The sequence below is a fragment of the Schistocerca nitens genome, chromosome 1 (genome assembly GCF_023898315.1).
Source record: "Schistocerca nitens isolate TAMUIC-IGC-003100 chromosome 1, iqSchNite1.1, whole genome shotgun sequence".
Taxonomy (NCBI): domain Eukaryota; kingdom Metazoa; phylum Arthropoda; class Insecta; order Orthoptera; family Acrididae; genus Schistocerca; species Schistocerca nitens.
The window spans coordinates 1083059247-1083077294 of record NC_064614.1 but is presented as its reverse complement, the minus strand read 5'-3'; the positions used below and the strand labels follow the sequence as shown (position 1 = coordinate 1083077294).

General features: G+C 44.5%; 1 protein-coding gene across 1 annotated transcript; it reads right to left on the bottom strand.

Moving 5' to 3' along the window:
• Positions 1–231: 231 nt before the first annotated feature.
• On the bottom strand, positions 232–1014 carry LOC126228018 (uncharacterized). Its single transcript, XM_049942274.1, has one exon. It carries the CDS (start codon positions 1012–1014, stop codon positions 232–234), a length of 783 nt encoding a protein of 260 aa, XP_049798231.1.
• Between the last annotated feature and the right edge of the window lie 17034 nt (positions 1015–18048).

Here is an 18048-nt window from a genome sequence, read left to right as displayed (position 1 = left end):
AAGTCTGTACATTGTGCTGCCCTCTGCAGCGGATATATTTGATGAGTCAGTGCGCCGATTTTGGGACCTGGAGACAATCGGGATAACAAGAAATCAAGGACACAGTAAAACTTCTGCTCACACACACCTTTATTCTCACACGTCCATTTTACAGTTACCGTTGAAATATCGCTGCAGAGGGCAGCACAATGTACAGACTTAACAGAACACCAACAGATGGCGTAGGAGTCTTCATTCCCCGACATCCTCCCCACCCTGGTCCATCTCGATGGGGATGACCAGCTGGATCGGTCCACAGATCTTCATACCATCTGGCTGGCGGAGGATGATGCACCGTATTTTACTGTCTCTGCCATGCCGCACTTCTTCTACCACAGCCCTCTTCCACAAGTGCCGTGGTTTGCTGTCTTCTTGGAGCAGAACAACCTCTTCAATTCTCGGTTTCCTCTGGGAAGGGTATCCCTTCACCTCATGATATTGTCTTAGAAACAGGAGGTATTCTGTCTTCCACCTGCGCCAGATGTCATCATTGACCTTTTGTCTGAGTCGGAACTCCTTGGCAAGGTCCTTTCTAGTTGCTGGCTCTGGCCCAGATGGAATTGTTACTAATTTCCCACCATTTAGAAGGTGGGCTGGCGTCAATGCAGTGTCGCTCTCTCCTTGAGTGATGGGTCGTGAGTTTATTGCGGCTTCTATGCTGATCAAGGTGGTGTTTAAGCTCTCTTCATCTACCTGGGAGCGACCAAGAACTTTCCTCAGGCAGCGCTTGACTGAGCCTATCATGTGTTCCCACCAGCCTCCCCACCAAGCCGCACGTGGTGGTATGAATTTCCAAGTGATTCCATGGTGGGCACAGTAGAGCTGTACGTCAGTATGCTGCATGGTTTTGAAAAGCTCTGCCAGTTCTGAGTTGCCTGCATGGAATGTTGTAGCACTGTCTGAGTAGACAGTAACTGGCAGGCTCCTACGTCCTGCAAAGCGTTGCACGGCCATCAAAAATCTGTCAGTGGACATGTCAGTTGCAAGTTCAATATGAATGGCCCGTGTTGTTGCACATGTGAATAGGACCATGTAGGACCCTTTTGTTTGATGTCCAGATTTGACATATAATGGTCCGGCAAAATCAATGCTTGTTACTGCAAATGGTCTTGAAGGCTGAACTCTGTCCAGTGGTAGTGGGGCCTCCATCTCTTCATACCGGCGACTGTGTATTATCTTGCATGGTAGGCAAGAGTGAAGAACTCTCCTAACAGCTTGTCGTAAGGCGCGAAGACGCGCTTCAGCAGTTGTGCGGTTGCAGGAGAGAGGCATATCCTTCTTTAGAGGCAGAGATACAACTCTGCGGCCATATTCCACACAGTATGATTCTCGGAATTCCTGATAAATAGGGTGGTCCATGGGTTTTAATGCTCGCTCTTGATTTCCTGTTATCCCGATTGTCTCCAGGTCCCAAAATCGGCGCACTGACTCATCAGATATATCACTGCAGCTGCCCTGAATAAAGTTGACAGTTGCTCTGTTGATGGTGGTGCTAGATCTGTTTCCACCGAGAACATATCCAAAGATTGTTGGGAGAAGAACCAATGATGGTGATACCTTGATTGGTTGTTCCGAAGTCACGATTCTCCAGTAATAATCAGCTCCAAACAGGATCTCAATAGGTAGATCTTCAGTGTCTCCTTTAGGATCTGCGAGTGGTGTACCACCCCTCAAGGCCATATCTCCTACATCTTGTGGCACTGTTGGTTGCTGTGAAAAATTATTTGTGGTTTCAAAGGCTGTTACTGATATGCAGGAATTAGTGGAGCACCCCATCATATTAAACTGCACCTTCTTCCGCGAGAGTGATGAACTGTAACTGGATTCGAAAGTAGTTATCTCGAGAGTAGTGCTTCCAATGACACTTAGTTGGAGAGATTCGATCAGTGAATGGTGAATGAAACTCGATTGACTCCCTGTGTCCAGGATGGCACGTGTCTGTTTGCTCTTACCGGTGGGTCCTGTGATACTCACACGAGCAGTCTGCAGGTATGTGAAGTTAGAAGTCATAGTTTCAATTGTATTTACTGTTGTGATATGGCTACTGCAGATAGAAATGTGATGCTCCCCCTTACATTTCGCACAGGACGCCTTTCCCCGTTTGAAACACTGACTTCTGTTGTGGCCCCGTCTCAGGCACAGAAAGCAACGGTTCATTGTCTTGAGGGCGTCGATTCTTGCCTGCAAGCTTACAATCTTTTGGTAGTCTTGGCCCCAGTGCCCTCTTTCGCCGCAATACACACAGAAGGGCTCTGAATTCTGTTGTTTCTTCTTGTCCCTCTTCGTTTTAACCTTTACATGGAAGGCAGATGAAGTTGGTACGTAATTTTCGTGTGGTACAATATCTCCACGAATTTTGCGTGTGTTGATAGCTCCTTCCACCTCTTCATTTAAGAACTCCATAAGGTGGGTGAGGTTCCCTTCTTCAATCTTTTGCCTTCGGGCATGAACAAGCCAATTTTTTCAAAATTTCTTCAGGAAAGGCTCGAAGAAGTTTGGGTGCAAGCACTCTCCCATAAGAGTCCACATTTTCTCCTAGTGCTCGTAGTGCTTGGATGCGCTTATGGCACTCAATGTAGGTGGAACCTCTGGACTGCCTGAAGTCGAAGTGTTAAGATTCTCCAAGAAATCCAGGTGACTGGATAATTCTGTTCCTATCCCCATATTTGGATTTCAAAATTTGCTTAGTCTGCTCATATGTATCAGCTGTAACAGCAATGCCATCGACCAAGTCCTTAGGTTCCCCATCAAGGTAACATGCCTGTTCATTGTTGACACCATCGGATTCTCGTCTATGGAAGCTGTGAATTGCTCCCAAAATCGAGGCCAAGCTTCTATATCCCCTGAGAATGCGTGCAGTTTGATAGTAGGCAATTTTATGTCCATACAGGCGTATTGTTGAGCCGCTGACGTCACGTTTCTGTCTCCTGAGCGCGCTCCTCCTAGAAGGCCTTTCGCCTTTCGGAGGGCGCGTTTGCATTTATCAGTATATTCCTCACAAGCTTCCGTGTCGGCTTCGTATTCAGAGTCATCCAGCAAGTCCTGTATTGTATCGTTGAGTCGGGTCAACTCTTCTAATGTTTCTTGTAGGCGTTCCTGGAAGTGTTCTACTTCTTCTGCAGCTGTAGAAACATCGAAGGCGTTTATTTGCTGACGAAACGCGTCGCATTCGATCGCAAGGTCGTCCGCTTCCGGCGCAGCCTCCCCAAGTTCGTAGCTACTGCTTCTGCCATGGTGAGTTGGTGGTTTTGCCTTCTGTCGCGAGAGTGCGTTCAAGGACAAGACGCCCCGTCAGTTGGATGCTATCGCTAAGGGATGGCGCTGTCCTGGAGTGTAAACCGTTAGCAGCCCCTAGTGATGTTTGTAGTTCTCAAGAGATGGCGCGACCGTGAAGTTTTCAACTTCCGCGACCTTTAGTAGTGGTCGCTGTTGCTAACAGATGGCGCTGCAGTCTACCAATACTTTAGCAAGTCTCCTTTGTGCCTTGCAAATAATACACCAACTGCCCTCTATTGCTCTGCCACCAACAAACATGCACCAAGTAACATCACATACAAATCAATCGCCTTCAGTGTCCTTTGCTACAGTTTCAGAGAAATGCCGCAACTTATCTGTGTGAGCTGAACGTGGCGTGACGTGACCGGATTTTGAGATTGAAGTCGCTCAAAACCTTCTCCGCCGGCGTCGAGTCCTCCTTAATGTGTAGTAGCACTCTATCTCTTCGTGTTCTCCCGGGTTTCGGCACCAAAATGCTGCTACACACTAGTGAAATCAAGGACACAGTAAAACTTCTGCTCACACACATCTTTATTCTCACACGTCCATTTTACAGTTACCGTTGAAATATATCCGCTGCAGAGGGCAGCACAATGTACAGACTTAACAGAACACCAACAGATGGCGTAGGAGTCTTCATTTCCCGACACTACTTGGGGACCTGCTTGAGTCGTGTTCTAAGGAAAGGGTAGTTGCTGGTTCACATTATATTACACTAGCGAGAAGTACCGACTTTTCCTTTTCTCTGCAAACATCCAGAACTAAATTCAGTAGCTAAATGCTAAGAATATATTTGCATTGTGCCAACTCAAAGATCAATAGATATGGATATAGATATAGAAATAGATTTTTATAGTTAAAGCCATTCTCCTTCTGCGTTGGAATAAACATCATTCATTATTTGATTATTCTTGTTACGTTTGTTATTGTCAGTCTCTCACTCGCAAGAGTTTTTACATTCCTATTTGGTATCGATGCACATGAAGAGTGGCTATGAAAGAAGGGAATACTGAATGTTACGTCATGCAGAATACACTCATTTACTTTGGCTCCTCGTGATCAACGCTACAGGAGAAGTGAGATACATAAAGTTGACAGTGTGAGGACAGACACGCTGTCACAACCCTGCAACTACACAATGTTACCAGATAAAATGGTGCTGCGGAATCGAAAGTGTAGTATGGACTTTGCCACAGTAGCAGACAGCTGCTAGTTTCGGACCATGACCGTGGATTACACTTCGGTCAGTGCTGGTTCGAGTGTTGCAACTGTAAATGGAAGGCTTTGTTTGATAGTCTTGTGCTGATGCTGTCTGAATAAATTATGCCATAGATAAAAAGCGGTTTAGTTTTGAGACCTAACCCACGAGGGGGGAAGGCACAGTGGTCTGCTTCAGGAATTCCAAGCAATAAAACACAAAAAACAACCCAAGACGGGTTCGAACAGCTACTTTCATGCAGAGACATGCATTTCGAATCTGTTCATCATTACGGGGTCAAACAAGAGGGTAACATTACTGAAACAATGATCAGGCTACTTAGTATATAATAGAGCATACATATTTCAAGGAGGAAACGCATAAAGACGTAGACTTCCTCGTTATCAATATGTGCGGCATATCTTTCGTGTTAACGAAAGTAATATCCCGCTTTACCTCTTCTTACGTGTCAAATGAAATGAATGCCATGAGGAATCGAATATTTGTTGACTGCGTCTCTTCTTGCTTCCTTCCTTACCAACATATTTCTTCATTCTCGTGGTAATCATGACATTCTATGTGTATGCTGCAAAAGATTGCACGTGGACAAATTCGACATCGAGGTGCAAAGCGTTTGGTATCATACATTATATTCAATTCGAATAAGCTTCCGACGTATTTTTACTTCATTTGTATTTTTAGATGATTATGAACATTACCGAAAATTATCTCACATGCTTTATGTTGAATGAGAAACACTGAATGACCCGTTTTACTTTCCCTACGTTGAAATGACATAATGTCGGCGTCAACAGCCTTCTTCCACGCCGGAAGCTGAAACTTGTATCATTCTGGATTAATGATAATTGAATGTCTCAAATGTATACATAGCCCACAAGGCGACGTCAGAAACCATCAGGGGAGAACGCTGCATAAAAACCAAACGTGCGCGCGCGTCCCCACTCTGAAGAACCGTATCGGAGAATCACGGCAAGCATTTCGCTGAAGAGCTGCCTCGTAAGAGAGCCGAGAAATGGCAGCGTCGTAGCAAGTTTTTGTCAACACTCTGATAGTGCATTACTTCCGGGTGTAGGCCGGCATTACCTCGCTAAATTCACTTGACATTCGTTTTCCACATCGAAGACTCGTACGAAATAATCCACTGTAAGATGACACAATTAGAAAGTGTATTTAATTTCTGGACTCCAAGAACGGCGTTCTTCACATAAGTAACACCTGTTTGTGTGTGCATTCGGGAGGACGACGGTGCAATCCCGCGCCCGGCCATCCTGATTTAGGTTTTCAGTGATTTCCCTAAATCGCTTCAGGCAAATGCCGGGATGGTTCCTTAGAAAGGGCACGGCCGATTTCCTTCCCCATCCTTCCCTAATCCGAGCTTGTGCTCCGTCTCTAATGACATCGTTGTCGACGGGACGTTAAAACAGTAATCTCCTCCTCCTCTGTTTGTGCGTTTAAGGTTGCGCTTTGAGGCTCAGGCAACATCGCAGTGACTATAGTCCGTCTCTTGCCGCCAGTGTGTCGTTAGCTCAGAGGTTCCCTTGTGTGTTGCAGTGATCGTACTATATGACATAGCAGTTCCAATCACGGTAGAAGCCGCTGACTACAACCTTTTATTTTCCATTTTAATTAATGTAGTTGCAAACTGCTAGTAAAAATTCCTTGTACGAAATCTGAAGAATGCCTTTAAACATCAATCTTCGTCCGAATTCGACTTAGTAAATTAAGTTAATTTCATGGATGTCTGCTTTGCAAATGCCAAGGTGCTTCACTGTAAAATAGATCCTGAAAAGATTCAAACCGACTGTCAATGATATAAATTTGAGCTTTGTTCGTCATATAGGTCTAACATGTCAGAAGGTTGTTTATGAAGTGCACATGTTGATTAATATAGTTCCCCTCTTCTAAATTTTTGCAATAGCATTTAACTGTAGACGTTTTCTAACACCGGCGTTAGCAATTCCTTTCCGTTCTCTGAAACCTCCAGAACGACAAATTTTTCTGGTTTAAATCTGATGACCTTAACTATCACTTCCGATCAACATTAAATACTTCATGAACACATACATGGAACTCCAAATGTGCAGTGTTCCTGCACTGCTACAGAGCATGCATTGCAAGGTATTCACACAGTTTATCGCATAGACTTACCATAAGGAATGAAACAAGAACTGTAATACACTTTACACCACAGACGCTCACGCTGGCTTGACGAAAACATCCGAACATTGACCAAAAGTTGCACAAATAATGAGTTTGAAAGGAAAAGAAACGAGGTATGAAGCATTTATAAATTCATCGAATGTAGTGAGGTGGCTTAATTTCGTCCCAGTCTATAAAATTAATTTCGGGACATACTCAGTTCTTGCCGATTAATGTAATACGAGGGCCGTTCAGAAAGTAACCTCCGGTTGATTTAAAAAAATACACCAAGTTAAATAAAAATATTTTAATATATACATCTTACAACTTTATCTTTGCACTATTTTTCTACATAGTCTCCATAGCGATTGAGGCACTTATCGTATCTCTTCACAAGCTTTGAAATTCCTTCTGCATAAAAATCACCCACTTGTGCCTGGAGCCAGCCTGTGACCGCATCTTTGAGCTCTTCGTCGTCATCAAACCGCTGTGACCCGAGCCATTTCTTCAAATGCATGAAGAGGTGATAATCACTTGGCGCCAGGTCTGGGCTGTAAGGTGGATGGTTGATAACGTCCCACTTGAAGGGCTCAAGAAGGGCCGTTGTTCTGCGAGCAGAGTGAGGACGGGCGTTATCGTGCAAAAAAACGATACCGGAAGTCAGCATACCATGGCGTTTGTTCTGTATAGCCCGTCGTAACTTTTTTATTGTTTCACAGTACACGTCTTGATTAATGGTCGTACCACGTTCCATGAATTCAACCAACAACACCCCTTTGGCATCCCAAAACACCGTTGCCATGATGGTCTACCACTCCTCTCTTCATCATGAACGTTTTCTCGTCCACTTTTAAATAAATGTACCCATTCACGGACAACTCCTTCACTCATAACTCTTGGTCCGTACACGGCACAAAGCTCACGATGAATAGCTGCTGCAGAATATCCTTTGGCTGTAAAAAACCTTATGACAGCACGCACTTCACATTTGGCGGGGTTTTCTATTTCAGCACACATTTCAAACTGCCACAAAAACTAAACTAGCGCAGGTACGACGTTCACTCGACCACGGCTTGATGCCGACTGACCTGTTGAGTGCGTGAACGCACAGATGGCGTCGCTACTCCCCCCACAACCCGCACTGTGACCAATCGGAGGTTACTTTCTGAACCGCCATCGTATAATACCCACCTACTAATCAGGGCGTCTGTCTCCATTGCTTTTGAGCGTGAATGGAAATTGTAGAAATTTTCTGTGGAGCAACATTTAATAATAAAGCGTTTTAAATCATCAAAAGCGATGAGCGGGAGCAGGCGCTTTCGATAAAGAACGGGGGAGTGCAGCGCCGCTGCTGTCGCCACGGCCGCTTCCGGTAGCCAGCAAATGGATCCCGGAGCTTTGCCGCATACGGCGTCCAGAGGAGGACAGTCTGCAGGAAATCTGCCGCAAAATCGTTACTGGATAAAATTTTGATATCGGCGTGTCAGAAAGCGAAATAGATTGAATCTGTGCTACCATTACATTCACGTCTTCAGAATTCGGACAGAAGAGGCTATAAAAATATTTTATGGCAGCTGCTCTCGATCCACTGACATTATGAACAGAAACAACGCACGCTACCGCTACACCACAGGCGTAATCAGCCTAGGGTTTCTCTATCATGGGACAAGTTTTCGTCCAGGAAGTGCCGCAGTCTACAGTGTTGCCAGATTGTGCAGATAACCGGACTTAGAGAATTACCGAGTTGGCCAGTTTTTTTGTCCCATGTCGCGATCGGCGCGGACTTAGCCTCTGAAGCGGCCGGCCGCCGGTCGAGTTTTATGTCAAAGAGTGTACGTAAATAGCCGGTGTTAACCCTGGTGCTTTTAGTATGCCTTGTACATAGACAACCCTGTCGTCTGTGGTGTAATATGGGTTGCCGGCCCTCAGGGGCTGACGGACAGGATGAGCAACAGTTTGTGGCTGTTTGCTGATGATGCTGTGATGTAAGGGAAGATGTCGTCGTTGAGTGACTGTAGGCGTATACAGGACGACTTACACAGAATTTCTAGTTGGTTTGATGATTGGCAGCTTACTCAAAATGTAGAAAAATGTAAGTTGATGAAGTGAGTAGGAGAAACAATTCTGTAACGTTCGAATACAGCGTTAGTAGGATGCTGCTTGACGCAACCATGTCGATTAAATATCTAGGCGTAAACACTATAGAGGGATATGAAATGGAATGAGTTCTTTTTATTGGGAGAATTTTGGGAAAGTATAGCTCTTTCATAAAGAACGCTAGTGCGACCCATTCTTGGGTATGCTCGAGTGATTGGGATCCCCACCAGGTCGTACAAAAGGAAGACATCGAAGCATCGCAGAGGCGGGCTACTAGACTTGTTACTGGTAGGCCCGAACAACATGCGACGAAGATTCTTCATGAGCTTAAATGGGAATACCTGGAGGGAAGAGAACGTTCATTTCGCGGTTCTCTATTGAGAAACTTTAGATAACAGGCATTTGAAGTTGACTACAGAACGATTCTACTGCCGCCAACGTACATTTCGAGTAAGGACTACGAAGATAAGATAAGAGACATTAGAACTCGTGCCGGCCGCTGGTGGCCGAGCGGTTCTGGCGCTACAGTCTGGAACCGCGCAACCGCTACGGTCGCAGCTTCGAATCCTGCCTCGGGCATGGATGTGTGTGTTGTCCTTAGGTTAGTTAGGTTTAAGTAGTTCTAAGTTCTAGGGGACTTATGACCTCAGCAGTTGAGTCCCATAGTGCTCAGAGCCATTTGAACCATTAGAACTCGTACAGAGGCTTGTAGACAGCCGTTTCTCTCTCGTTCTATTTGCGAGTGGAACAGGAAAGGAAAATGGCTAGTAGTGGTACAAGCTACCATCCGCCACGCACCATACGGTGACTTGTGGAGTATGTATGTAGTTTTAGATTAAACAGTTGCCGAGCAATCACTGGAAGCAGTCGCATTCTTTAAATATCTGGGAGTATGTATACCAAGTAATTTAAAATGGAACCATCACAAGAAACTATGACACACAGATGCCAGACTGATTTATTGAAAGAAACATCCGGAAATGTAGTCCACCCACTAAGAACGTAAGATACAAATTTCTCGCTCTGCCGAATCTTGAATGTTACTCGTCAGTGTGTGATCCGTACATGATAGGACTGATAGATTGAATAGAGAAGACACAAAGAATGGTAGTGTTTTTCCTCATAAGTTCGTTTATTAAGGGCGAAACCGTCGCGGAGATGCCCATCCAATTGTAGAAGCAAACGCTCCAAAAGATGCGTTTTGCATCACGGTATGGAGCGAACTTTCCTGGGAATGTCAACCAATACACTATCTGATCAACTGAATGCGGACACCTCTTTGTAATGTGGAACTGACCACAGAATGATACGACAGCGGGATCCACCAGCATAAAAGGAGGCAGGGAGAATTGTGTTGCCAGCAGAGAAGCAGTAACAGCTGAATGTGTTGGTCAGGAGAGCCCGCTGGCTTCGAATGTTAAGTAGTCATTGGGTGTCACCTGAGCAACAAATCCGTCAGGGACGTTTCAAACCTTCTAAAGTTGCTAAAGTCGACTTTTGGTGATGTGAGTGTGACGTGTAAACGCGAAGGAAAGACTAAGCTTAACCAAGACCTGGCATATCTCATGTACCGTAGGATAGGGACCGTCGAGGATTGCGGAGGGTGTGCTGGGACAGAATGGTTTCGCCAGTTTTGGTCACGGACTTTATTTGGGGTTCCTTACACTCTATTAAAACCGCACGAGACAAATAAAAGATGGGAAAAGGAACATGCAAAAATTTGTAATTTTCTGTAGGTAATGTATGTCTTGTGTATTTGTGCAGATAGTAGAGTACCTTGTACAGCATGTACGGGAGATGGCGGCACTCGTTAGCCCAGTGCGCTAGAGCCAAAGACCATCGTGCACCAGCTGGCCGCTAGAAGAACGACCGACGGCTGTATATCGCTCATTGATAATTGTTAAGGAATAATGGTGGCGTCGTACATTTGTCAACGAAATGGTTCAGCTATGGTTTTATGCCCGAGGAAATGCAGTTACTATCGAGGAGCTTTGAGAAACGCTTAAGAGGAACTAAGTTTGTTTATATAGGGTCGGAAGGACCGTATACGTAATTGCCGTTCGTTCGCTAACTAGAGCTGATGCGGATAGCTACCGATATTAATTAATCGGATTTATTGTGCAGGTAGGAAGTTTCCCGCAGTTTTAGAAGTAGGACGAAAATCGGTGAAGGACTGCAGCAACAGGTATAGGGCTGGATATCAAAGACTGGAAATAATTTAATTTTATTGTGCTCCTCCATTTCTTTTGAAGAATTATCGCAGTGACGTATTCTTCACATTAGCTGAGTGAGGGTTTAAGCTTTGTAGTTGTATCGCGGTTAAGAATTTTCTGAGGATTGTGAAACGTGAACCGAAGAAGTATTTTTTGATTTCAGCGATCGGACAGAAGTTACCTGAGTCGGAGTTCCAGTTATGGTGTATTTGTAGCACGCCTATAAAATGAGTGCCGTGATTAATTATAAAAGTTGAAGGCTTTCTCTGAGGCATAGAGTAACGGCCGTGACTGCATTAGATGGATTTGGTATTTGAGGTGATATGTGAGTATGAGTTTGTGGATACTGAATTACAGCATTTTTGTGCGGGGTTCTCGATTATTGAAGAGATTTGAAGATTGTTACCGAAACTCTCAGACCTATGCTTTTTTTTGTTTTTGATAAAGTTAACCACACTTAGAGTTGCGATAGTAATATTTCGTGTTGATACAGATCCCCAACTGAATCATATTTAAGCGGAATTCCACTGCAAACATTATTCCTGTAGTTAGTAGACGAGTGACATTTTCAAGGATGTTTTATTAGTGGGATCGCGGATCGCTAACACATGAAATGGCTGAGAATTTGGCAATTTGCGTTTTAAATTGAGTTAAAAAGTGGTAGTAGCTCCTAGGATTTTTTTAATTTGTTTTATTACTTCTTTTCGTTTAGAGTGGGGATGTAGTTTTGTTTATCTCTCGATCACTTGTGGGCATTTGTCTCTGTACGTAATTAGTAAAGAGAAGGAAATAATCTATTATTTTGTTTAGAAGTCAAGACCTAGTCCCCAAGTTCTTCAGCCCGCAGTTACTAAATAATTTCTATTTGAGAGAAATCATTCATTATGACAGAAACAAGAGAGATCGTAAACTGTGGAATATTGACAAGTAAAAGAGAGCTGCCAAAGTATTTACGAGTTAAAGAATTTTCGATTCAAGACGGTTTAACTGATAAAATCATAATAAAGTAATTAGGTCTATAGTTTGTGTTTAAAAGGATGTAACAGTGAGTTATCTATTTAAAAGTGCAGAAAACGTTTATTTTTCCAGAATGAAATTTTCACTCGGCAGCGGAGTGTGCGCTGATATGAAACTTCCTGGCAGATTAAAACTGTGTGCACGACTGAGACTCGAACTCGGGACCTTTGCCTTTTGCAGGCAAGTGCTCTACCAACTGAGCCACCGAAGCACGACTCACGGCTGGCCTCACAGCTTTACTTCTGCCAGTATCTCGTCTCCTTCCTTCCAAACTTTACAGAAGCTCTCCTGCGAACCTTGCAGAACTAGCACTCCAGAAAGAAAGGATATTGCGGAGACATGGCTTAGCCACAGCCTGGGGGATGTTTCCATAATGAGATTTTCACTCTGCAGCGGAGTGTGCGCTAATATGAAACTTCCTGGCAGATTAAAACTGTGTGCCCGACCAAGACTCGAACTCGGGACCTTTGCCTTTCGCGGGCAAGTGCTCTACCAACTGAGCTACCGAAGCACGACTCACGCCTGGCCTCACAGCTTTACTTCTGTCAGTATCTCGTTAAAACTGTGTGCCCGACCGAGACTCGAACTCGGGACCTTTGCCTTTCGAGGGCAAGTGCTATACCAACTAAGCTTCCTACCTTACTGGCAGAAGTAAAGCTGTGAGGCCGGGCGTGAGTCGTGCTTCGGTAGCTCAGTTGGTAGAGCACTTGCCCGCGAAAGGCCAAGGTCCCGAGTTCGAGTTTCGGTCGGGAACACAGTTTTAATCTGCCAGGAAGTTTCAGGTTTATTTTTGTTCGAAAGTTTAAAGTTTACGAACGTAGCTTCATAACACAAAGCCATTGTTTATATTACTAACGGGCGTTGCCGCAGCAACAAAATAAGTTGCTGACTCTCTTTTCCAAGTTCGTCACGTAGGTTAAGGAGCGGTCTTGCGTTTTTATTACTAGTGTTGATTCTTTCTTACTCTAAGCGGTTACGAGTAAGAAAATTAAATTATTTCTGTTATAGGAACAGTTTTAGAGCGCTACGTCGTACATACGCGTTTACACAAAATAATTTCAGATTATTTTCGATAAATTTCTGATCTTTAATCGCTGGTATTACTGGACTGTGTACGACACACAATTGCATTTGTCCGTTATTGTGTTGGCGTCAGTACGGGAGGAACTACCTATTAAAAGTCATTGCAATAATAACACACAACGAAAATGTACGAGGGTAATCCCAAACGTAAGGTCTCCTATTTTTTATAAGTACATAGACCTGTTTAGTTCTACAATGGTTTACATCAGTTTACAGCTTGAACATTTAGCTAGTTTTCGACATAATCACCATTTCTGTCGATGCATTTTTGTAGACGCTGTGGCAGTTTTTGTACGCTCAAGTCATACCTGCTCGCCGCCATGCTGTTTAGAAATTTATGAACCTCTTCTTTCATCTCGTCGTCGGAGCTGAATCGCTGGGACCACAATTAACGCTGACAGGTACTGTGAGACGCTGAAAAAACTTAAACGGGCAATTCAGAACCGGAGAGGAGGAATGTTGAGCAAGGGCGTACACATTCTCCGTGACAACGCTAGCCCACACATCGCTCGGCAATCCGTTGCTCTCCTGCAACAGTTTCAGTGGAACATAATCACCCACCCACCCTATAGTCCTGACTTGGCGCCCAGAGACTATCATCTGTTCCTTAGGTTAAAAGAACATTTGGCCGGAAAGCGATTCAGCTCCGTCGACGAGGTGAAGAAGAGGTTCATAACTTTCTGAACAGCATGGCGGCGAGCTGGTATGACATGGGCATACAAAAACTGCCACAGCGTCTACAAAAATGCATCGACAGAAATGGTGATTATGTCGAAAAATAGCTACATGGTCAAGCTGTAAACTGATGTAAACCATTGCAGAAATATACAGGTCTATGTACTTATATGAAATAGGAGACCTTAATTTTGGGATTACCCTCGTACTTAAAAACTGTATCGATAACAATCTGTGCAAATACACTACTGGCCATTAAAATTGCTACACCAAGAAGAAATGCAGATGATAAACGGGTATTCATTGGACAAATATATTATACTAGAACTGACATGTGATTACATTTTCACGCAATTTGGGTGCATAGATCCTGAGAAATCAGTACCCAGAACAACCACCTCTGGCCGTAATAACGGCCTTCATATGCCTGGGCATTGAGTCAAACAGAGCTTGGATGGCGTGTACAGGTACAGCTCCCCATGCAGCTTCAACACGATACCACAGTTCATCAAGAGTAGTGACTGGTGTATTGTGACGAGCCAGTTGCTCGGCCACCATTGACCAGACGTTTTCAATTGGTGAGCAATCTGGAGAATGTGCTGGCCAGGGCAGCAGTCGAACATTTTCTGTATCCAGAAGGGCCCGTACAGGACCTGCAACATGCGGTCGTGCATTATCCTACTGAAATGTAGCGTTTCGCAGGGTTCGAAAGAAGGTTAGAGCCACGGGTCGTAACACATCTGAAATGTAACGTTCATTGTTCAAAGTGCCGTCAATGCGAACAAGAGGTGACCGAGACGTGTAACCAATGGCACCCCATACCATCACGCCAGGCGATACGCTAGTATGGCGATGACGAATACACGCTTCCAATGTGCATTCACCGCGATGTCGCCAAACGCGGATGCGACCATCATGATGCTGTAAACAGAACCTGGATTCATCCGAAAAAATGACGTTTTCCCATGCGTGCACCCAGGTTCGTCGTTGAGTACACCATCGCAGGCGCTCCTGTCTGTGATGCAGCGCCAAGGGTAACCGCAGCCATGGTCTCCGAGCTGATAGTCCATGCTGCTGCAAAACGTCGTCGAACTGTTCGTGTAGATGGTTGTTGTCTTGCAAACGTCCCCATCTGTTGACTCAGGGATCGAGACGTGGCTGCACGATCCGTTACAGCCATGCGGATAACATGCCTGTCATCGCGACTGCTAGTGATACGAGACCGTTGGGATCCAGCACCACCCACCGATTCCATATTCTGCTAACAGTCATTGGATCTCGACCAACGCGAGCAGCAGTGTCGCGATACAATAAACCGCAATCGCGATAGGCTACAATCTGACCTCTATCAAAATCGGAAACGTGATGGTACGCGTTTCTCCTCCTTACACGAGGCATCACAACAACGTTTCACCAGGCAACGCCGGTCAACTGCTGTTTGTGAATGAGAAATCGGTTGGAAACTTTCCTCATGTCAGCGCGTTGTAGGTGTCGCCACCGGCGACAACCTTGTGTGAATGCTCTGAAAAGCTAATCATTTGCATATCACAGCATCTTCTTCCTGTCGGTTAAATTTCGCGTCTGTAGCACGTCATCTTCGTGGTGTAGCAATTTTAATGGCCAGTAGTGTAGCTGCCGTTTGTGTGCTCAGTTGCAATTCTCCGGAACTTGAACTTCTGTCTAGAGAGAGTTTTACCGTTGCATTCCTTCACATTTTAAATCATAATTCTTAAGGCTGTTTAAAAAAATGTTCTCGGTTTCTTCTCTTATTGGTGCTGGATTGTGTCTGCTAGCAACAGGTCTGGTTACGTAAAGTTATAGGGGGCAATTCCGGCACAGTACAAGGGCGGTTGCAAAAATTCGCATTAAACAACGGAACGAATCACTCGTGAGTTCCAAAGTGCTACCAGCCATCCAGGTAGAACAATAACTGAGTTTTAGATAGTTAAAAGAGAATGTGGTACAATGATCAAGCTGTACTCAGTGCTAAGCGATACTTGAGCTGGTGTAAAGAGCGACACCACAGGAGTGTAGATGTCTGGAAGCGAGCTATCTTGAATGGCGAGTCGCATCATGCCCTGAGGCAATCCAGTGGTAGGCTTTGGGTTGACAAATGCCGGGAGAGCCTTACTTGCCAGTGAAGTGTACAGGAGATGATGTTATGGTCTGGGGCCTTTTTTTGGATGCGGTCCCGTTATATTGCTTAAAAACACTGAAGGCGGAAGGATAGGAAGACATTTTATAGCATCCTGTTATGTAGAACAGTTTGGAGACGATGACTGCTTGTTTCAGCATAACAATGCATAAAGCGGCATCTGTGAGGCAATGGTTTGTGGTCAATAGCATTCTCGAAATGAAATTTCAGCACAACAATGCGTAAAGCGGCATCTGTGAGGCAATGGTTTGTGATCAATAGCTTTCTCGAAATGAACTGGCCTGCTTAGAGTTCCGACCTGAAACCAGTGGACCGCATTTGGGATGAGTTATAACGTTGACTTCGCTACAGACCCCTGCGTCCAATATCACTACCTTATCTGGTTTCTAAACATGACGAAAAATGGATTGCCATTCCTCCACAGACATTCAGACACCTCACTGAAAGGGCCCCGAGACGAGTTCAGTCCATCATAATGGCAAAGGGTGGACATACCCCATATTAATGCCCACTAATAGGTGTCCAGATACTTTTGATCAGAGGGTGTATTTTGTTTACTTGTATGTGTACCTCGCGAGAAGACCATAATGCCTTCACAAAAGAAGCTGAAGTAAATATTACAGAATTCGAATCGAGAACAGCTGCCAACATGAGTAACGTAGAAGTAAATATCCTCGGAGTAGTGAAGCAACTTAAATCACTTAATAAAAGCAAGTCTTCTGGTCCAGACTGTATACCAATTAGGTTCCTTTCGGAGTATGCTGATGCATTAGCTTCATACTTAGCAATCATATACAACCGTTCGCTCGACGAAAGATCCGTACCCAAAGACTGGAAAGTTTCACAGGTCACACCAATTTTCAACAAAGGTAGTATGAGTAATCCACTAAATTACAGGCCCATATCGTTGATGTCGATATGCAGCAGGATTTTAGAACATATATTGTGTTCGAACATAATGAATTACCTCGAAGAAAACGGTCTACAGACACACAGTCAACATGGGTTTAGAAAACATCGTTCCTGTGAAACACAACTAGCTTTTTATTCACATAAAGTGCTGAGTGCTATTGACAAGAGATTTCAGATCGATTCCGTATTCCTGGATTTCCGGAAGGCTTTTGACACTGCACCACACAAGCGGCTCGTAGTGAAATTGCGTGCTTATGGAATATCGTTTCAGCTATGTGACTGGATCTGTGATTTCCTGTCAGAGAGTTGTAATTGACGGAAAGTCATCGAGTAAAACAGAAGTGATTTCTGGCGTTCCCCAAGGTAGTGTTATAGGCCCTTTGCTGTTCCTTATCTATATAAACGATTTGGGAGACAATCTGAGCAGCCGTCTTCGGTTATTTGCAGATGACGCTGTCGTTTATCGACTAATAAAGTCATCAGAAGATCAAAACAAACTGCAAAACGATTTAGAAGAAATATCGGAATGGTGCGAAAAGTGGCACTTGACCTTAAATAACGAAAAGTGTGAGGTCATCCACATGAGTGCTAAAAGGAACGCGTTAAACTTCGGTTACACGATAAATCAGTCTAATCTAAAAGCCGTAAATTCAACTAAATACCTAAAAAATGGCTCAAATGGCTCTGAGCACTATGGGACTCAACATCTTACGTCATAAGTCCCCTAGAACTTAGAACTACTTAAACCTAACTAACCTAAGGACATCATACACACCCATGCCCGAGGCAGGATTCGAACCTGCGACCGTATCAGTCCCGCGGTTCCGGACTGCAGCGCCAGAACCGCTAGACCACCGCGGCCGGCACAAAATACCTAGGTATTACAGATACGAACAACTTAAATTGGAAAGAACACATCGAAAATGTTGTGGGGAAGGCTGACCAAAGGCTGCGTTTTATTGGCAGGACACTAAGAAAATGTAACAGACCTACTAAGGAGCCTGCCTACACTACGCTTGTCCGTCCTCTTTTAGAATACTGCTGCTCGGTATGGGATCCGTACCCGGTAGGACTGACGGAGTACATCAAAAAAGTTCAAAGAAAGGCAGCAAGTTTTGTATTATCGCGAAATATGGGAGAGAGTGTCACAGAAATGATACGGGATTTAGGCTGGAAATCATTAAAAGAAAGGCGTTTTTCGTTGCGACGGAATCTTCTCACGA